The sequence below is a fragment of the Talpa europaea genome (assembly GCF_964194135.1).
Source record: "Talpa europaea genome assembly, chromosome: 11".
NCBI classification, from domain to species: domain Eukaryota; kingdom Metazoa; phylum Chordata; class Mammalia; order Eulipotyphla; family Talpidae; genus Talpa; species Talpa europaea.
Window position 1 is genome coordinate 19,148,499 of NC_140078.1, and position 21,313 is coordinate 19,169,811.

The 21,313-nt window shown below is 54.7% G+C and overlaps 1 protein-coding gene across 1 annotated transcript; it reads left to right on the plus strand.

Moving 5' to 3' along the window:
* Nucleotides 1-1,827: 1,827 nt before the first annotated feature.
* On the plus strand, nt 1,828-18,815 carry BPIFB2 (BPI fold containing family B member 2; the record flags this gene model as incomplete). Its single annotated transcript, XM_084246659.1, has 15 exons — nt 1,828-1,936; nt 4,040-4,133; nt 5,548-5,652; nt 6,294-6,440; nt 7,727-7,787; nt 9,072-9,132; nt 9,840-9,931; nt 10,166-10,351; nt 10,585-10,638; nt 11,150-11,320; nt 11,805-11,872; nt 12,000-12,090; nt 12,589-12,823; nt 13,159-13,235; nt 18,660-18,815. 15 exons carry the CDS (start codon nt 1,828-1,830, stop codon nt 18,813-18,815), a joined length of 1,707 nt encoding a protein of 568 aa, XP_084102785.1.
* Nucleotides 18,816-21,313: the final 2,498 nt, after the last annotated feature.

Below are 21,313 nucleotides of genomic sequence, written 5' to 3' on the forward strand. Positions count from 1 at the left end.
GAGGACTCTGCAATGGGGGAAGGGCCCAAGGCCCCTTGTTCTTGACCCAAGGTGAGTCATTCAGAGGAACGGAAATGACTTCCACACATGTAAGCACATACACCTCCTTCCAGGTGAGGAAACAGCCCACCATACACATATATACACACGTGTGCACATGAACCTACCTCACACAGACACGAACATAATATACACAAATCTCCCCACATCTGCACTCCTGTAGGTTCTCATAAACAGGTATGCAACACCTTAAATTAAGATGCCAACAAACTCATTTCATGTACATACAGACACACACTTTACCCTGATGCCAGTAATCATGACCTAATACACAAGTGCATACATGACAACGCACACACAACCATACACACATAAACACACTTATGACCCTTACACACACATATATACAAACTCTATCCATTGCACACGAAGTTCCTTGGGTGCCATGTACCCTGAGGTTTGTAATGTAGAAAGAAAATGGGCTAATTCTATTGTGAGTAGGATGTACTTCTGGACAGACAGTGGGGTGTTAAGCAGTGGGGACCAGGTCATCATCCCCTCTCATCTGTTGCTTTTTGGATTAGGGCTTATTGTGTCACCAGGAGTGGGGCTGTCAGTGCCTGGAGTTGGGGCTCAGGCAATCTCCTGTTCCTCCTAAAAGGTCGTGTTTCTGGGAGAGCTTAGAGGCCCCCAACCTGAGAAGTAATTGCAGGCATCCCCCTGACTTTGGGCCTCCCCTTCCTTCTCCGCCTCCTTCGAAAGATGTCCTGGCCTTTGAGGCCTCAAAGCTGCCTGACCCCAAGGTCTCGCAGTGGTTGGCAGCCAGGCCTGGCTACGTGGCAGTCCCACTGCAGATGTGGGATGAGACATTTTGACAAAGGCCATGTTTGCAGGGAAAACACTTGCAACCACAAGCAAACCGGACCTCCTCCAGGTCCCTCCCAGTGGTCCCTGCACACCGGAGAAGCTCATAAAACAGCTTCCACACCTGCCCGGGGTAGAGGAGGTCTTGACCGGGAGCGAGAGTCCATCTGACCTAGAATCTGCCTGAGGTAGGAAGGGGATGGGGCTGGTATCCTTCAGGGAGCAGGCTCTGCTGCTCTCTCTGCTCAGCAGGAGGACCTCTCATAACCACCTTCTGCAGAAGGGTCTGTCCTTGGTGGTGCTGTGGGACTTTGGGCAAGTGCTGCCCCGCAGGGCCTCAGTTAACCCATCTGAGCAGTTTCAGCGTGACTCTGGCCCCCCAAGTTGAACACACAACTGTCCACTCAGTTGGACCAGGCTGGTGGGGGCGGGTGTCATGTGAGAGGCTGACTTTCAGGACACGCTAACCTGGCACGCAGGAGACGAGGGCAGGAGACACTGAAGTCCTCCCTGGCTGGTTCGGCTCAGCCACCCAGAGGCCCTGCTTCGGTGGAGGGGCCTGGGCTCTCTGCTTGGGACAGGAAGTTGCTCAAGTCTCCATCTGGGAGTCTCATCATCCTTTTCTGGAATAGCCTGGGTCCTGCACTCCCAGAGTTTGCCATGTAGCCTTAAGCAGGGCCATATCTTCTCTGGGCCTTGGGGGCCATTTCCAGACCAGATCTCCTCATGGTTCCTGATGAAGCAGGCAATGGGGTGGGGGTAGGGGGGAAGTGATTTCTTGCCAAAGCAGGGATGTGGGGAGCTGGGGCAGGACTGGGATCACTGCTGAGGCTTTGCGACCTCCAGAGTGGGGCAGGGTTCAAACTGCAGGGGGACATGGGTGGGTAGGGCATTCTGGACAACCGCCCTGATGCTTATCCCTGCCTCAGCCCACAGATTTTGGGGGGTAGCGGCCAGGCCACCATGGCTTGGGCATGTGGGCTGAACCTGCTGTTGGTGCTGCTGCTGCCCATGGCTGGCACCTCCCCGCCGGACGCAGTGGTCAGACTCAACAACGCCTTCCTGAACCACAGTAAGGGATCTGCCGACAGGCTGTTCTGCACGGTCTGCGCACGGGCGCGCGCGTCCCTGTCTGTGCGAGTGTGTCATCCTAAGCAGGAATAACTGTGAACTCATAGCTCATCTGCGCCTGGGTCCCGGACCCCCAGCCCCAGAACCTGACACAGCTGCTCAGCAAGTCGTGTCCAGAGTGCAAGTGTGCACGCAGGATTGCGCTCACGTGCCTCATGGGGGGCATGGGTCGGTTTGAGGTGCTACTTTGGCTCGTGTGTCTGTCTAGGAATTTGCAAATTCATGGAGAAGCTCCACATGTGCACTTCAGTGTTGGGCAGGAGGCCTAACCCTGGGCGCATGTGCGTGCCCACAGTGTGTGCCCGGATATGTGTACACAGGTGTGGATGTGTACGCTGGGCATTCACAAGCGCATAGAGTGGAAGTGGGGGCCTGTGTGCACGTGTGTGCTGGGGAGAGGCATGTCCAGCACAGTACTGGGGCGTGTCCTAGAGTATACCCCATTAGGTCTTCCAGGGAGAAGAACCAGCCCTTCTCTGGACCCCTCTTGGGGCCTCTGGCTAAGGCTCTGCCCCACCCTTCCTTGTGGCCCCTCCCCTATCACGGGTATCAGCAGCACCAGGGAAAACTTAGGTCCAAGAAGGGATGAAAACTGACCCCCCAGGTCCCCCTGGGGAGGTTTCTGGGGTTCTACCAAAGCTGGGTCAGGCATGGGAAATCAGAAGTTATTTTCTTCAAGGCCAGACTGAACTCAAGTTACACTGTTGGGGACTTGGGTCAGATGGCAGAGGGACTTTCAGTGACCTGGCCCATGAAGCAGGGAGGCTCCGGCTTGGGGATGTGGCAGGGTCCTCTCGGGCTCATGTGGCCTTCCAGGACCTTGCATCCGGTCAGACATGCAGGTGTTGAAAGGGGTCAGTGATCCGTGCAGGAGAGTGACTGTCCATGGGTCACGCTGGCTGCACATGGCTGACGTTCTGCTGGCTGCCCCACCACCCTCCAACTCTCTGCCTGTCCTGTGCGAACCTCCTTTGTCCCAGAAAGCCTGTTTGTTCTTGGTGGAAATCCAGTGGGAGGCTCACGTCGCCCACACCTCTTCCAAGGCCTCCGGAGTGGCTGCTGACCGCATCCTCCCTGTCCCATCCGCGAGCTCCAGGGTCCGGCCTGTGCATGTGTGGGGACACTATAGACAGAGTCCAGAGGCCTGGGTATGAGTCTCAGCTCCACAACACATGGGCAGGCCAGAGAGGGCATAGAGACCACAGCCCTTATGCTCTGAGCCTAGGGGAAACTGAGGCCTGAGAGACACAGGGACTTTCCCCGTCTCACAGTCTGAGCAGAGCTGGGGCCTGTTGACTCCTCAGTTGAAGTGGCCCTTCAGCACCACCACCTCTCATTTTAACTCCTCTCACGTTTGACTGTTTCATGAGCACCTTTGCTACCCAGCAGCACGGGGAGTGAGGTGCCGCGGCTCTGTCTGACTCCCTCTTGCCAAGGAGCCCTTGCCGCCATAAAGATGTTCTAGAGAAGTGATAGCCACTAGTATTTAAAAAATAAATAGCAAGAGTAAGAGCTAACATTATTGTGCACTGAATCTTTACAAGAACCCTATGGGGAAACTGAGGCAAAGAGCAGCTACACAGATAGTGAGTAGCAGAGCTACTGGATTTGCACCCAGAATCTGAGTCACTAGAGTCTTCAGCCTCCAGATGAGGCTGTCCCGTCCACCATCACCCCCAAAGAAGACACCTCTACAGTTAACCAGACACACTTGGGAATCGCTTTCTGCTTGGGGGCTTGGAGAAGGCTCTGGAGGAGATGGGATCTGACCAGAGCATTGCAAGAAGGCAAAGGATATTATTGTTTTTGAGGAGTGGGGTTATGTAGAATTTGGAGAGGTGGGCGTGAGAGAGGAGGGGCACGCCTGTCTTGTAGGGCTTGGTGTGAGTAGTAAACCCAAGATGGGCTTGTGGGGAGTCAACAGGTCCCCCGTGTGGATGTGGGCAAGCCTGCCCCTTCCAGTCTCTGAGTTGTCTCTGCCCAAGCACGGAGCAGTTGGCAGGTGGTATGGGCTTGCTGATCTAGTGTTGCTCTAATCCCCTAGTGTCTAATATTGGGATAGCCCCTCTCCAGCGAGCTCTGCAGTTCAATGTCCCAGACTTACTGGAACAGGATGGAAAGGAGCTTCGTCTCAAAAAGTGAGTGCTACACCCTCAGAGAAGGTGCCACAGTCACCAGGTGGGTGATGCCACCTGCCAGGTGAGTGCTCCCACCCACTGGGAAAAATGCTCCAGTCAGCTAGAGGAGTGTCCTCATCCCTGGTGAGTCCTCTCCCACCAGCAGAATGAGGCTTCCCATCAGGTTTGATACCCCCAACCCCTCAGGTAAGTGGTCAGAGGAGGATTTAGGAGATGCATCCAAACTGCAGACCCCAGGGATCTGAGGCATGGTGCCTCTGTATTAGCAGACTCCTGCCCCCAGAAACTAAGACAGTGCTTCTGGGTCATCCGGGCTGGCAGGACCTTTGCTACTCCCTCCAACAGCAAGATACTGACGTCAGACACAAGTTTGAGCCTAATTTACCCCGTAGTCTCCCATACTCATAGACTCAGAGGCAGAGGAAGGTGAGGGGGATCTCAAACTCAGAGCCTCCAGGGGCTGGGCTGACTGTCCTGGTCCACACGGGAACACAGACTCACCGCTGCCAGCCCTCCCACTTCCCCACGGCATGTCTATCTCTAGACACACATGTGTGGATACATAGTTAAAGATAGGTATTTAAAGCTATATATTTTAAAAATAATTATTTTCAAGATAGACCTCTTTAACATCTCTCAAGTCCTGAATGCTGGCCACAAAACGGGCATCACTGTCTGTTGGAAGACAGAGCTGCATCCTCGTTTGTGGCTTTGTGGGTGTGGGAACACACACAGGATGGTTGTCTAGTGAAGCGAAGCAGGTTCTAGGTCAGCCTGTATCCAGAGAAGGACCTTGGAAAGACATCCCCAAGTGCCAACAGTGAGTTTGGCAGTGGAGTTTTGATGTGACTTGAAATGTATACCATCTTGCCTTTTAAAGCCTCTCCCCCACCCCTACTCCATGATGTGCAAGGGAAAAGCAGCGACTTTGATTTAGGGGAAAAAATATCACAGGTTATCTGGAGAGTGCTTAGCAGGTGGCTTTGAAGGGTATGTTTTCCGTTGCTCAGAACGTCCTTCAACAGGATATCATCCACAGTGTGGGTGCAGCTCAGACCACTCACCCCCAGAGTTGATTCCATGGTTTATTTTTGTGTATTTTTTCAAGATTTATTTATTTATACAAGCACTGGGTATAGTCAGAAGAGCGGGAGGGTGAGAGAATTCACCAGAGCCAGAACGGGGAACAGAACAGGCAGACTGACGAAATACACAGCTGAGGGAAGCAGTGGGAGCGGCAGGATAGGTCTGTCGCGCCATGTGGGACCCTTGCTGGCGGCCGGGGATCTAACGGTGCTGCAGAGGCTGCGGGCAGCTTCGCAGCCCTGCGCTCAGCCTCTGCACCACCAGGGGAGGCCCGTGATTCCATGGTTTAACAGGGGCTACCCTGTCACTTTGATTCCCTACCCTGCAGGGTCCAGATTCTGAGTGTCGATGTGACCAACCTCCGCCTGAGATTCATTGCCCATTTGGGGGTACACTTGTCGGCATTAGCCAATTTCTCTGTCAAGATCCTTCAGTGAGTGAACCTCCTTGTTGTGGGGGCAGGGGGGTTTCAAAGGACCCTCTGAGGGCAGAGGAAGGAGGGGTTTCAATAACTCCTTTCATGTCCAACGCCCTCTCTCCCACCTTCCAAGTGGGGAGAGTTTGAGAGAATTTCTGAGAACCTGGGTCCTGCTCAACAGCTGTGTGATTGCACAGTCACTTCTCTCCTCCCACCCTCAGTTACCTGCTCTGTAAAATGGGATGAAACTGCTGCATGGCAGCTGTGAACTGGGCATTTAGAGGGATGTTTTATTTTAACTTCTCTGCCCGACGCTGCCACTTTACACATGCTTGCTGTGGATCAGAAAACATAGCACAGCCCTGTGAAGTGGGTACCGTCAATCTTTTGTCTGTTTTAAAGAAGAGGAAACTGAGGCTCAGCATGGGGAAAGACTGACCCAGGTTCTCACAGTGAGAGAGCACGAGGACCCAGCACTCACACCCACCTGCTGCAATGGAGTTTGGGAGGGGGCTCTAGGCCTGTCCAGGGTGTGCCCTGGAGTCCTGCCTGTGTCAGGTGGAGGGCAGGCTTTGAGGGCTTTGTGGGGTTTTGTGTCGGTCAGGGTGGGCTCTTCTGAGCAGTACCACTGGGATTCAGGATTGGCCTCCCTGCAGGGAGCCAGAGTCTCTGGACCTGAAGATGCCTGTGGGAATAACGGCTGATGTCCATGTGGCCCAGAGCTCCATCGGGTCCCCAGTGGTCAGCATCTCTGCCTGCATCCCATTCTTTAACGGCGCCATGCTGCTTCAAACCCGTTACAGGTGGGTGCCTGGCAAGAGCTGGTCTGCAGAATCCCAGGTGCCAAGACCAAGATGCCCTTCTTGAGCTTCCTTCTCAAAACTTCATCTAATGCCACTGTAGGCCTAGGAGACCCCCAGTATCACAGCATCTTATGACTGAGGAACTGAGCTTAGCGAGGGGGTGGGACTTGCCTGAGGTCACGCAGTAAGCGTGTGACCTGAGGTTCATCCCTGCCACCATCCCACAGCACGTGAAAATGAGCACTGGCCATTAACTTGCCATTCTGGGTGGGGTTCTGAACTGACCACTATTAGGGACCTCAGAAGGCTGCCCCCCGCTGCAGAGATGGGGAGCCTGAGGTCCAGGGAGGGACTGTGAATCAGACCATCCACATGGGTGCTAACAGCGGCTCCACCTCCTGCGCACCTGCCAGGTGTCCTAGGCCCTCTATGAATGAGCTTGTCTCAGGAAGTCTCGCCAGGTAGGTTGAAGTGTTTCCGCACTTTACTGGAGAGCAAATGAAGCCCCAGGGCCATTAAGCGACTTGCCTGAGATCACGCAGCTGGCAAATAGTGGAGCTGGGCTCAAACCTGGGCCGCCTAATGAACCCCACTGCTTGTGAGCCCCCTGCGCTGTGTCTACTCCCCCCACACATGGCGAGGGCTCACTGGGAGGGGGTCGGGCATTCTGGAAAGAATGTGCGGTTTGCACAGACCGGACTTCCCCCTGGGTAGGGCTGGCCAGACCTGTGGCCCTTGGTCATCGTGGGTAACTCACGGTCCCTCACAGTCCTCCCGGGCAGGATCCGCTCAGAGTACTGATGGGAGACAGAAGCCCAGAGGCTACTGGCATAAGAAACGCAGAAGCTCCCAGCTCCCCGGGGAGGCCCTTCCGGGCACTTGGGCTGTAACGTGGATCAACAGTTTAGCAAATCAAGGCACATGGTTTCCCCTGTATCCCTGTTGAGAGACAGCTTCTTAGATACACGTCTCTGTTCCGAGGGGAAACGGATCCGAGCCCGAAAGGGACTGTGCCTCAGAGAAATGGAGCCCAGGCAGGAAGCAGACCCGGGTCCCAGCTCCCCCGGCCTCTCTGCCCCAAACCTGCCTTCACTTTCCACGTTCTCTGCCCCGTCCAAGCCTGGGAAGCAACCCCTTCTTTGAGGCTCGGTTGCCTCATTCCGGGGGGCCGTTGTGCCTGCTGGCCTGTGGCCGGGTGTGACGGCCCCGGCTGAGGGAGAGGCTGCTCTCCCAGACGGCTGGCTCTGCGGACAGGAGCTCAGGAACCCCTCTGTGTCTCTCCCCAGCACGCAGCCCAGGCTGCTGGAACTGGTGAAGAAGCACCTCAGAGCTGTCCTTCGGAACAAAGTAAAGGACCTCCCTGCAGGTGGCTCAGGAAGGCGGGGGAGGCTTAGCTCAGAAGGCTGAGTGAACGGGTGGGGGTTGCGGACATGGGGTGGGGCGGCTGGGACTGTTACTCTCGTGTTTCAGTGGAAGGCTCTGCATGAGGGGCCTCCAGTTTCCCTGTGAAGGAGGGCTGAGGCGGGTGGTGGTCGAGGACATTGGTGGGGAGCCCAAGCAAGGGCAGGCTTGGGGGTGAGGCTGTTGCAGGGGAGGGAGGTGCCTCTTCTTGGGCCAGCCCCAATTCCACGCCGGGCGAGGGGGCAGTGCTTTCAGGGCCGTGGGGTCACGACAAGGAGACTAAATGAGGAGGCTGCCAAGCGTGGCCTGTGTTTGAATCTGGGTTCCAGGATTCTCCTGACCCCTCTGCTCCTGGCTCCACACCTGTAGCCCGGAGAGCTCCGGTGACTCTCGGGGCTGGTCATGAGGGCCGCGTGCATTGACATCCACTGAGAGCTTAGAACAGCGTTGGCAGAGCACTGCTGTCCTGTGCTGCTGTTTTAGTTCCTGTCATTAGCTGCCTGTGGCTGGCTGCTGAGAGGTGGTGCTGGATATCAGGGTCCCACTGCCCAGGGGAAGCTGCTTCTCCCTCCCCGCCCCTCCCCACCCCACCCGACCTCCTTTATGGGCAGCAGTGGAGACCAAATCTATTAGCTGCGTGCCACCCCATACCCCTCCCCCCTCACTCCCCCAGGCCGCCTCAGCATTCCCATCCTGCGGGTGAGAAACCCAAGGCTCTAGGGCTGAAGGTGGCCTAGCTCCCTTACTACCTCACCAGCTCTTGCCCAGACAGGCTTGACCGCCCCAGCCTTGTAGTCTCTCCTCTCACCTTCTATCATGCTGACCCCAGCTAAATATGCTTCTCTGGCTACTTACTGTGCCCAGATGACTCCAGCCTCTCTAGCCAGGCTTGTGGCCCACTGCCGGCCCACTGCCGTGCACCCTTCTCCCGGCTGACCCTCTGGACCCGGATGCAGCTGGCTCCCTGCCTTAGTGGCTCGGGTCCAGCTGCGGCCGCTTCTGTTGTGCCCACAGTTCCTGCTCGTTTCTCGATGCCCCAGCTTCCCCTCTGAATCCTCAGTACCCAGAGGAGGTGCCAGAAGAGGCCATAGGGCAGTGGAGGAAGGACAAGTTTCCAGGCTTTGGCGTGCGGATTAAGGGAAGATTCCAGACTGGAACCTTAGACCCCCAGCCTGGCCCCCCAGTTCCGAGTGCCACCCTAACTCGCCCCCTCCCTCCGTCTCGCTGCAGATATGCCTGAGCATCTCCAACCTGGTGCAGGGCCTCAATGTCTACCTGGGCACTTCAATTGGTAAGACCTGAGAGGTGGGGGAGGGCCTCTGAGGTCCCTGGTGCCCCCAGAAGGTTCAGAGACTTCCTCTCTGAATCAGGGTTGACTTCTGGGAGACCTGTGTCGGGGAGCGGGCATTGCTGTACCTGGGTGCTGGATGGCCCCTGAGGGAGCATGCCTCTGAGTTGCTGGAGGAGGAGAGTGACTGGGGAGAGTCAGTTGGCCTGAGCAGGTGCACAGTTCTGGGCACAGCTGAGTTATCAAGATGCATGCGTGGGCAAGCGTTTGTGGCTGTGGCCGTGCGCACGTGCACGTGTGTGTGCACATGTGCGTGCGAAGTGGCCCCCTAACCTTACAAGACTGTGGTGAGGACTGAATGAACTTGTAAGTCAATGTCTGGACCTTGACAAATGTGAGCTGCCTTCCTCTCCTGTGCCTCCTTGCTTTCGTCGGGAACTTTTGTACCTGAAGTGACCTTTCTCCTTCCTTCAAATTTGGGGTCTCTAGTCTCCCACCATTGGGAAAGTGGAAACCCAAACTGTTAGAATTGTGTCTAAACCAAGAGTCAGCGGGTTGTGAGCTCAGAACCCGCTGACTCTTGGCTGTGTGCATTTTGCGACTTCTGTTGACTCACTCAGGCCTTTTCCTGCATTTTTGGGTTTTCTGACAGTGAGGTGCTGGTGGAGATGCTAAGTGGCCCATCTGTTCCTCACCCCCGTTTCACTTAGGCCTCAGCCCTGTGGGTCCCGAGTCCCAGATTCTCTACTCCATGGTCAGAGCGCCCACCATCACTGAAAACCACATCTCCTTGGATGCCAAGGTCAGTGCCTCCTCGTCAGCCCACAACTGGACGCTGGTTGCCACTAGAATCCTTGGTGTCCTGGAAGATTCTTGAAGGACTAGGGGAGAGCTGCTGGAATAGCTTTCCAGGTGGGAGAAGGGCATGGAGGCAATGGGGTGAGGCTGGACCACAGGGGGCATCATGGAGCAGGGACTTGTCATGGAACCACCTCCCTCTTGAGGCCCCACTGTTTCCTCCCTCTCACCCCCATAGACGGTGCTCTTGCTGCTGGGCAGGCCCATTGTCCCGCCTATGACAGATGCCCCCTTCACACTGCCAGAGCTCATAGGCACCAAGGACGCCATGATAACTGTGGGCCTCTCCCAGCACCTCTTAGACTCCGCCCTCCTGCTGCTGCAGAAAGCTGGTGTCCTCAACATGGAAATCACAGCGGACATGGTGAGGCTTGGGCCTGGTGCCCAGGCATGTGGGACAGGCCTGTCCAGTGACTCAGCATGGGGAGACCCCATGGAGGCCAAATCTTGGGTGGGTGGAGCAACGGGAGTTTTGGGGCCACGGGGCGACTGCTGAGTTAAATGGGGCTGTGAGGAGAATTTCCTGTTCAGGAAAGAGGTGGTCTTGCTGGGAAGTGGGTGTCCTAAAACCTGTCATGCCTGGGGGGTGTATTTCAGAAGTCCAATGACAACCTGCTGAACACCTCCTCGCTGGGCCAGCTCATCCCGGAGGTGGGTGCTGCTTGCCATCTCTGGGGGGCTGGACACGGGGTTGGGGTGGGAGGTTCTCTGGGCTGTGGGGTCTCTGCTGGCTCATACCTGTCCCAAGTGGGGTGCAGCATCTGCCTTCCTGTGCCTCCTCCATCTCAGGATGCCCGCTCCTTGCCCAGATTATTTCCTCCTCTCTATGCTTTTGCCCAAGCCATGGCCTCTGCCTGGAGTGTCTTTTCTGCTTTCTTTCCTGTGTCCATCTTCAAGACCAAACTTGGGGCTTACCTCCCCAAGGAGAGAACCAAACCCCTAGCCTGGTTCAGGAACCTCCTGAGCACGGACCACACAGCCTGTGCCTATCTTCATTGCTGCCACCACTTCAGGGTGGCCTTAGGGCATCCCTGAGGGTGGGGGTCTGGGGCAGACCTACCTCTGTGGTCCAGACATGCGCACACGGAGGCTGGATCTGTGTCTGAGCAATGATGCATGGAGAGCCAACCCCGCCTCGCCCTCCCTATCTCCACTCCCCCAGGTGGCCCGCCAGTTCCCACAGTCCATGCCTGTGGTGATCAAGGTCCGGCTGGGGGCCACACCCGTGGCTAAACTCCATACCAACAATGCCACACTGCAGCTGCAGCCCCTTGTGGAGGTCCTGGCCATGACCCCCAAGTCAACTTTCCAGTCCCTCTTCTCCCTGAATGTGGTGAGTGAGGTGGACTGGGTGGGGCTGGCTGGGAGGACTCTCAAGGAGACCTCACTTATGGTTCATTCTCCTCACTGCTCTGCTCTGTCCACACTGGTCACCTTGCTGTCCCTCCATTATGCTGGATACTCCTGCCTCAGGCCTTTGCACATGCCATCCTCTGTGCCTAGGACATGAATCCCCTAGCTCTTGGCAAGGTGGACACCTCCTCATCTTTCAGGCCTCAGTGTCAGTGTTGCAGACTTCCTCAGGGCAGCACCCTGAGTAAGCTGGGCCACATCGGAACCCTTCCACATTGCTATTCTGCCTTTGTGGGGCCCGCCATTCTCAAAAGGATCCTGTCTGTTTACTTTGGTTACTGTTCACCTCCCCATTGGCCTGTGTTCCTCAAACACTTGGGGGATGGGAGGCTAGGGTAACGTGCTCAGCTGAGGTCTCCTCTGTGGCTCTGTGTTCTTTGATTTTGCTCTTCCCACATCCCCAGGTAGTGAACCTGAACCTACGGTTTTCCGTGTCCAAGGTTAAGATTCAGGGGACCACGTCTGTGCTGGGGTAAGCAAGGCCTCCCACACCCAGCAGCCTCAGCGTGTTCCTCTGTGCAAGGGGCCTACCTGTCAGTGCCAATCAGAGGCGGCTGCGATGCAGCAGGCCCCTGCCTCACACTCCTTGTTCCTTTCAGAGATGTCCAGCTCACCCTGGCCTTTTCCAATGTGGGCGTCATAGACGTGAGTGTGGGACTGGGGTCTCCAGAGGCCCCCTCACTGGGTGGGGTAGGCTCTGGGCTGGGGAGGCAGGTACATGTGCAGGCTTGAGCCGCCATCAGTCTCGCTCTTGGAGTGCTTCGGGACAGTGGCTCCTCCACCAGGTAGTCTGTCTCTCCCAAGCTGTCTGTTGTCTGATCAGCTGATTAGCCTTGGCTCTTCAGTGGGTCAGTTGGCTTGCCTGCCATTCTGCCTGGTAGCCAATGACTGGTTAGCCCTGCCTTCAGCCTGAGTCACCGATCCATTGTCAGCGGGACCAGCCAGTATCAGGGTCGGCTGCTCCTTCGTGTGATGTGGTTGGGCCACCAGCTGCCACGCATCCCTTTGTTGGTTGGCCTGTCCGTCAATATGTCCCATCAGCTTATCCACGGTCAGTCTGTCTGTCCGTCAGTGCCCACAGGACGGTCATCTACCTGGGGGCAGCGGCCTGTAGTTCACACAGTGAGTGAGTGTCAGTCAGTCAGGTGCTGGCCTCTTAGCCTCTCAGGCTAAGAGGAGGGGGCATAGGTGGGCTCTGCCCAAAGCCAAGACAGGGATGACTCCTCCTCCCCCTCCCCCATGCCTCTGCCATCTGTGTGTCTGTTCGTATGTTCACGTGTGTGTCCGGCTGCCCACCTCTCCCTGCCCCTCACTGGGGTGTGCCTATGGTCCCCCATTTCCCTGGCTCTGTGGCTGCAGATGGATCAAATGCAAGCATTCGTGGGCACCGTGTTTGAGGCACCCCTGCTGAACCACCTCAATGGTAAGCCCTCCACCCCAGTGTGACCCATCTGGCTCCTCCTGTCCCCGCATGGCTCAATCTTGGCCCCCTTCCCACCTCCCAGGCCCAGGGCATAGGAGGGGCCTCTGGAGCCCCACTTCCTAAACATGCATCTTGACTCAGCTGTTAGAGGATCCTAGCTTAGTTCCTGTTTCTCTTTGAACCTCAGCTTTCCCTTCTGTGAAGTGGGTGTAATAATGATGGTTCCCACCTCCTGGGTATCTGGGACTCGGTGTCGTGATGCACAAGGGCTGGCTCTAGGGGGTGCTCTGTGACCCCCTCCTGTCTGAACTTGGCTTCCCCTTTCCCTCCTGCAGCTCTCCTGGGCATGGGCATTTCCCTCCCCAAAGTGGTCAACCTCCACTACGTCGACCCTAAGGTCATTGTCCATGAGGTAAGAGCCTTTGGGTGTGACCATAGGGGCACACCCTTGGGGGGAAGCTAGGCTTGTGGAGGCAGGGGTCACCTCTCTCTTTTTCCCTCCTTGCTAGAGCAAACAGTGGGGTCGGAGGGTTAGCCAGGCCTGGGGGTGCCCCCTGTTCCTGACAAGACCAAGCCGCGAACCTGAACTGCAGCTAGATGGAAAATTCAGGATGTTAAGAGACATTGGTGTGAAGCCTTACCCAGCCCTAGTCCTCATCAAATATCACACCAGGCCACACTCAGGGGATTTGGCCCTCACTTGTCCCATGAGTCTGTGCCCTGGGGTGGGCGCAGCCCCTTTGGTATCTGGGGGTGGAGGGGCTTCTTCCAGCACTGCACACAAATCTCTGCAAGCTAGAAAGGAAAGGGGGCTTTCTGAGTTCCCTAAAATTGCTAGATCAAAAGTTGTGTGTCTAGGGCCTCCCCGGTGGCACAGCGGTTGAGCGCTGGGTTGCGAAGCTGCCCGCGGCCTCTGCGGCGCCGGTTCAATCCCCGGCTGCTCCCCGGCCACCAAAGGAGGGTCCCACATGGCGCGCAGACCTCTCCTGCCACCCGCTGCTCCCCTCAGCAGTGTACCTCGGTCCTTCTGCCTGCTCTGCTCCCCGCTCTGGCTCTGGTGAATTCTCTCACCCTCCCGCGCTTCTGACTGTACCCAGTGCATGTATAAACAAAACAAACAAACAAACAAAGAAAGAAAACATGCCTCTATAAAAAAAAAAAAAAAAAAAACAAAAGTTGTGTGTCTAGGGTGAAATTTAATCACAGCTACTACCTGAGATGGGAGCCTATAACTTTATTCTATTCTATCTGGGATAGAAAAGGATAATGTTCTTCCTCATTCACTCAACAAGGCCTGCATAAGACAGAAAGCTTAGCCAAGGTCCTTGAAGCTCAACATTTGTGTGTGTTATTCACACTCCCCAAATAGGACCTGCTGATGTCTATTCAGGGAGGCTGCTTTGTTGCTTAAGAACTAAGGTCCCAAGGCACTTAGGGCTCCTCTCCCATAGGAAGGAATAGTCAATACATGGAGGAGCCGAGGCAACCGATGAGAATGTCCCCAAAATTCCCCTAACAGGCCCAGGACCCACCTACTCAGGACCCACCTTGACACTCACAAATCCAGCCAACTGAGTCCAAAGTCAAAGGGCCCCAGACAGCATGTCTGATGAAACTTTTTCCGCAAGGATGTAAATCTGCACCCATCCACTGTCAGCCACTGGTACTTGAAAAGTGTATTTGAGGAACTGCATTTTAAATTTTATTTAATTTTTATTAATTGAAGTGCAATTAGCTACATAAGGTTAACGGTTATTGTGTTGGACCACATGTGAGCCTCCCATGGCCAGGGAATGGGCCTGGCTTGTTCTCTGCAGGGTCTCCAGCAGCAGGCACAGCTCAGAGTAGTAGTTCAATCAAGATTTGTTGAATGAATGAAAGATCAGCAGCCCCCCAACCCCCAGGATATTTCTACAATTCAGTATGGAGAGTAGGGGACATGTGGGAGGTGCCTGGTTCTGCTGGGGAGACTTGAACTTGGAGAAGATACACAATTACTCTGAACTTCCAATGATAAGCCAGCCACGTAGTGACCATGTACACAGAACACACCCCACATGGCCCCACACTGGGTGCTCTGGCTGCATGGCTGAGCTTCTTCACAATGACCTTTCAAGGTGGAGGCTGTTATCACCCCGAGTCTCAGAGCAGGAAATGGAGGTCCAGAGAGACAAAGAACTGCAAGGTCACACAGCAAGAGTGGTGGAATGTGCACTCAGAGCCAGGCTGGGGTGACTGGGCTCCTACTGGTCCTTGTGTGGCCTCTGACCTGACCCATGGTTTTCTTTTCTTTTTTTTATTAGTAACTTTCTTTATTTAAAAGTAACATTTTCCAATGGAGGGACTAGAAACTCCATGAGCACAGCAACTTGTCTGCTCTCCACACCACCTTATTCACAGCACCTGCAGTAGTCCCACTGTCACGGATGTGCTCGGAGTATTTATTGAGTGACTACAGGCAAATATAAAATTACAAATAATAACAAAAACCAATTCATACCTAGTAATGATTTTAGTTAAAACAATACTTTTTTTCAAGATTTTATTTGTTTATGCATACAAGAGCTGGGGTGCAGGCCAGAGATGCGGGGGGTGAGAGAGTTCACCGGGGGCAGGGTGGGGAACAGGACAGGCGGATTGACCGAATTGCACTGCTGGGGGGAGCAGCGGACAAGGCGGGGGAGGTCTGCTGCGCCATGTGGGTTTCTCCTTGGCCTGCTGGGGATGGAACTTATGCTGTAGAGGCTGCGGATTGCTGCATAGTGTGGTGCTTGCACCGCCAGGGAGGCCCTAATAAATTTCTTGATTGTTTTCCAGAATGCAAAGATTTTAGTTATAAAATTTTCATTACTTTCTATAGGGCAGTTTGATAAAAAAAAATAAATAAAATTACAAATAAATACAAATAACAGGTAGTCCCACAGACAGATGATAACTATTATTTTCACTCAGTATCACCGACAAGTGGACAAAATTTTTTAACTATTCCTTTAAATTATTTCCTTTTTTGTCATTTAAGAAATGCCATGAACGATACCTTTGAATACAGCATTGTGTCCCACTTCCTTAGGAAGAAAATTCTAGAAGTGGAATGATTAAATCAAATGTATATACATCATTAAGGTTTTAACATATATCTGACCCATGGTTTTCTTTGCCCTTCAGGGCTTCATTGAGATATCCAGTGGGCTCGGCCACCAGAGCTGAAGTGGGGGCACTGGAAGGCTGAGCGTGGGCCAGCTCCCCGCTCCAGGGACCCCTGGCCTCCGGTTGCTCGGGAAACTGAGGCAAGGCCACACTCTGTCGTCTCCACAAGCCAGATGTCCCAGTCAGGCTGTTGAATCTTCACTGAGTGCCTGGGTCTCCCCTCCCTCATTTCCTCCCGGCCTATCCTTCCCCCTTCTTCTTCTCCCCCTCTCCCCTCCCCTCCCCTCCTGTCCACCCTCCACTCCCCTCCTGTGGGGAGCAGATTGCCCTCCAGCCTGTACAGACCTGTCCTTCTTGCATTAAACATCTCTTGAGCTGCAACTTCCAGCCAGGCCCAGAGAACTCTTTGCGCACCCTAGGCCAGCTGCCTACACGCAGTCCCCGGGCCTGTCTGTCCTGGAGCTGTCAAAGGAGAAGACATAACCACTTCTACCACCTCGTTGCCCAGGGAAGCTTAGATTTTGAAAAAGGACCTTGGAGAGCAAGGAAACTGCGGAGGGTGTGCTGGGCCTTTAGGCGCTGTGCCCTGAGCTGGTGACTCTCCCCATCGATGTCCCTTCTTGTTCCTAGAGACTTACAAGGGCCCTGAGAGTCGGGCCGCAGCCTGGCGCTCCATTTGCAGATGCAGGAACGGAGGCCCAGCAAGCAGAGGAAGCCTTACACCCTTGGAGTGAGGCTTCTAGAACCTAGACAGAAGATGTCCAGTTCCCGCATCCATGCCCCAGCACCCCCGCCTGGTCTGCCTTGGGCCATGAGCCCCTGGCGGCGGGGAAGTCGCTGCCTTTTCAGGCAGCTTCTCCATCTGGTTTACTCGCAAGTTTTCTTGTTCAGAGGAATCAGGGTCTGTCTCCTGGGCAGTGTGCTCCCAGAACATGTCTAATTTCTTTCACCCCTAAAAATCCCTTCCAGCCCACCGGGTCACACGTGACAAGATGGTCCAGGGAAGACAGAGAGATGCAAACACCAGCAAACCAAAGCCGTGTGATTTTCTCTCCTGATAAGCTAATCTCTTAGCTAGACATAGTGTTCCTTCCTGCCGAGATAGACAGGATTCAGGTTCTGTTTACGTTTCCCTGGAGAGTACAGGGGAATTTACTACCATAGTAAGCACAGCCTTTGGTACAGCGAGACTCCACCCCCCCGTAAGAGTTATAGGTTCATCCCCAAAGTCTCTCGTGACAGCTGCAGGACGTGGGGCGAACCTAGAGTCTTGGTGGTGGGGAGGGGGTGGGGAAAGGGGCGGGATATGAAATGCAATGTCCTGAGTTTGTGGAGGACAGCATGACTGCAGTTTCATTTGGTTGTTTTGTTAATTAATTCATTAATTCTACTTTTAATGATTTAATATATGGGCTTATAGACCTAATATGTAGGCTCCACTCAGGGATAGGTGATTTAGAACGTGGAAGAAATAAAAATTTGAGGCATAGATCCAGCCTAGAAAGGAAGCTAATAACCTAGAAAAAGGTCATCACCTCCATTAATCAGACCCAACTAACGATCCACCCACCCACCCGCCCACCCACCCATCCATCCCCAGTCACTTTTTCCAAACATCTGGTTTGTGCCAGGATGGGTCTGGCACTATAATATATGTTCTTTTAAAAGTAGGGGGACAAATATCCGAGTTCTTGCCCAGAATGTAGCCATGATTGGCCAAAGAGAGCTGCCCCAATCTCTAAGGGACATCATTCAGCCCTTCAGTTAGGAACCTGCTGAGCACTGGCTGCGGAGAGGGACAGAGGGGTAGTGCCCTGTGGGCTCACTCAGGAGGTGAGAGCCACGTGGTAGCTTAAACAGGGGACATTTGATATGAAGAATATTAGCTATAGTAAAAGATATAAGGAAATGATGTGAACTCTAGGGCTGAGGGTGAGCACCCAAGGAAGGAAAATTTGGAAGGCTTCAGAACCTCCCTAGAGAACATGTTGCTCAGTCTGCTGAGTAGCAGAGGCCAGGCCAGGCCAGGGTTTCCTGGCAAATAGCAGGCAGCTAAGACCTGGCCATGGGACCCAAGAGACAAGCTGCCTGGGGGAGAGGAGGGCGGGCAAAGTGCTGGGACAGGACAGGTGGGAACAGGGCAGGTCAAATGCATGGCGCATGGGTCCTCATTACTATTGTTGTCAGCACATGGCATTCCCTCCCCATCATAAAGAGGCTGAGGGGGCAGCCCAGGGAGGTCAAGGAAGCCATCTTAGGATCCATAGCTTATGGGGCAGTGGCTGGGACTGGGGCCCAGATCCCTAAGCCATGCAAGTGGGTTTCTTGCCCAGTTCCCCCCACCTACCCCTGCCTGCTTCCCTCCCAATACTCGGGGTGGCCCTGAAGGGAGGTGGGGAGGGGCGGGTGGCCAGAGGCACACTGGGATGGATTTTCAGGGAGGAGGAGGTGGTGGTGGTGGGGGGGAGGTCAGCTTGTCCCTCTGTCTGTCAGGGGCGGGTCCAAGGGATAAAATGATGCTATCTGTAGACTGGCTCCTCCGGATCAGGATGGAGACTAGCTGGGCTCCTGCTCTTGCCCTGCCCCAACCCGGCTTCGGCCCTGCTGACTCAGGTAGGTCCTAGCCCCCCTCTGCCCCAGATGCAGTCACTTCCTTAATCTTCCAGAACTGTGGCTCCCTGTGGGATAGATGCGGCAAACCTCAGTCCTTCAGCGGCCCCCTGGGACCATTGATCACCCTCGAGGTGTCCCTGGCCAGAACCCTGAGGGCCTCATGGAGAGCAGAGTGGAAGCCGAGCACCTGGGCTCTGGCCCCTCGATGGGGTTGCTGGAGGCGTGGCCCTGAGTTCTCCGCGCATTCACTGTCCTCTGGATTTGGACCTGGAGAGAAATCCCCTTCACCTGGAACTTACCACCTCCTGGCATCTTCTCCAGAAGGGTCTCTCTGACGATACTCCACAGGCCATTGCTTCCCATGTCCCCTGGAAGCCCCTGAGGGGGCACAAGTCTCTCTCAGTCCATCCAGCAGCTCCCAGGCCTTCGCACTTGTTGCCCCCACTCCTGAACCACACCTCCCCTGCTGGGCAGGGCTGCCTTGACCCTCTGACTCCAGTTCCAACATCTTCTGCCCTTTGACACTCCCTCCCCACTTTATCCCCTGGCTCAGTGGTTTCCGTCACCCTCATCCCCAGAGATGGCCTGGCTTTGCGCTTGGTGACTTGTGAGTTTAGCTCCCTTTGGGCTCCAGGAGAACTCTCAGCACAGGTACCCCCAATTGCCTTGCTCACTGTGGCAGCCCTAGCACCCTGCACAGGCCTGGCATCCAGTAGGTGTACAATAAACATTTGTGAAGGAACAGATGAATGCCTACTGCGTGCCCAGCCTTGTGGGAGGCATGGGGCTTAGGGGAGTGGGCAGCGTGGGCCCTGATGCCCTCTGTGGTGATGGCATCCCCTCTCCAGCATCTGCCCTTGTGCAGCCACCCGGCTCCCAGCCCCCTTGTCCTCTGCTATTTACGTTGGAACAGACTGAAACATCACGTGAGCCCCGGGGCTCCTGTTCTTCAGGCCTCTAGATAATTATCTGGACCTTATTAAGCCCTTAATTATCCAAGCAGCTAATCAGGCTCCTGAATATAAGGGTTTCCTCGTCCCAGGGTCAGGAGGTAGGGGTCAGTCATCTGAAGGACGTCCTGGGCTCAGCACGGTAAGGACAGGTCCCGACTGAGGAACTCTCCACAGAAAGCATCTTGTCCAGCCCTGTTATTTAATAGAACTTTGAGGCCCGAGAGGGAAGGGACTTGCCTGAGGCCACACAGCAAGTGGGTGGCAGGGCCAGGGCTTGAGTCTTTGTCCTGACCCTCTCCCAGTGCTCCCTGCTGCATAGGAAGCCACTGGACACTGAAAACTTCAGATGTTGTATGATTTAGGTAAGATCCAGCAGATCGGAGGGGTCTCTTTGGGCTCTATCTGAGGCTGGGGGGGGGACAGGGAGGCGCTCAGGGCTGAGCTGGGCTCACAGGGGATGGGGGGGATGTAGGAGCATTTGCCAGGCAGAGAAAGGGAGGCAGGGACTCCAGGTGGAGGGGAACTAAGAACAAGGATGGGGATGGGGCAGCAGGAGGCACTCATCTTGGGGTGGGATGAGTTAGGTATGCAGTCAGATTCCAACTGTGGTCTTTGAGGCTGGACACAGTTGGGCATTCAGGGGAGACTTCCTGGTAGAGGAGGCAGGGGCTGAAACGAAGATATGAGTGATAAGAAGACTATGGATGGGTGGAGGGAGGGCATTCTAAGAGAGAAGGGCAGCTAATGCACAAGCCCAGTTAGAAAGAAAACCCATTTGTCCCAGAACCCTCCACACTCCAAGCTACTTATTTTTCTATGAGGGGAAAAAATATCTCAGGACTCTGTCTCTCCACTTGGAAGTGAGACTGGGACTGGAGGAGACCATCACCACGTTCCTTCCAGCTCTGCTGCCCTGGCACTGAAGCCCTCAGGGGCCCCTGGCACAGAGCTGTGGCACTGGGTGGGCCACCCCAGCATGTGTGTTTATAGAGTTGACAAAACATTAAGATTGATTATTTTCAAGTCCAGGTAGACATTTAAAAACTGAATGGGATGAGAGGGAAATAGCTTTCATTGAGCAAATATTGACTATAGGATCAAATGGTCTCCCATGCCTTTTATTAATTAATTAATTAATTAATCTTAAGAAGTGGGGTGTAGACCAGAGGTGTGGGAGGGTGAGAGGATTCACCAGAGACAGAGTGGGGAGCAGAACAGGTGGATCTACTGAAATACACTGCTGAGGGGAGCAGTGGGCGAGACAAGAGAGGTCTGCTGCGCCATGTGGGTCAACTCTCTGGCTGGGGATCCAACTTGTGCTGCAGTGGCTGCTGATAGCTTCATAGTGCTGAGACTTACCCCTTGTGTCCCCAAGGAGGCCCCCTGCCCAGGCTTTGTATATGTTGGCGCCTTCTCATACTTTAGGTCTCAGCTAGCCTCATCTCCCACCCACTTGTCACCTCGCACTATCCCATTTTATTGCTTCTCTTTAAGATTCTGTCTCGTGTACCTGTAGCCAGCCAGCCTGTGCATAGTAGGCACTCAGTAAATACAACTTGAGTGAATGAATGCGCACACACAGGTGTGGCCTGAGCTGGGAGCCCGCGGTAGGTGGCCATCTCTGTTTGTGGACAAAGGAGCCCTCAGCGGCTGCACCTGCTGTCAGCAGGAGTGTTGCTGGAAGTCCCCTCCTCTGTGACACACGACAGGTGCTGTCCCCCTCCTGCCTTGATTCTTTTCAGCTGCCCCTCAAACTTGAAATTACCCCTTGGCCTCT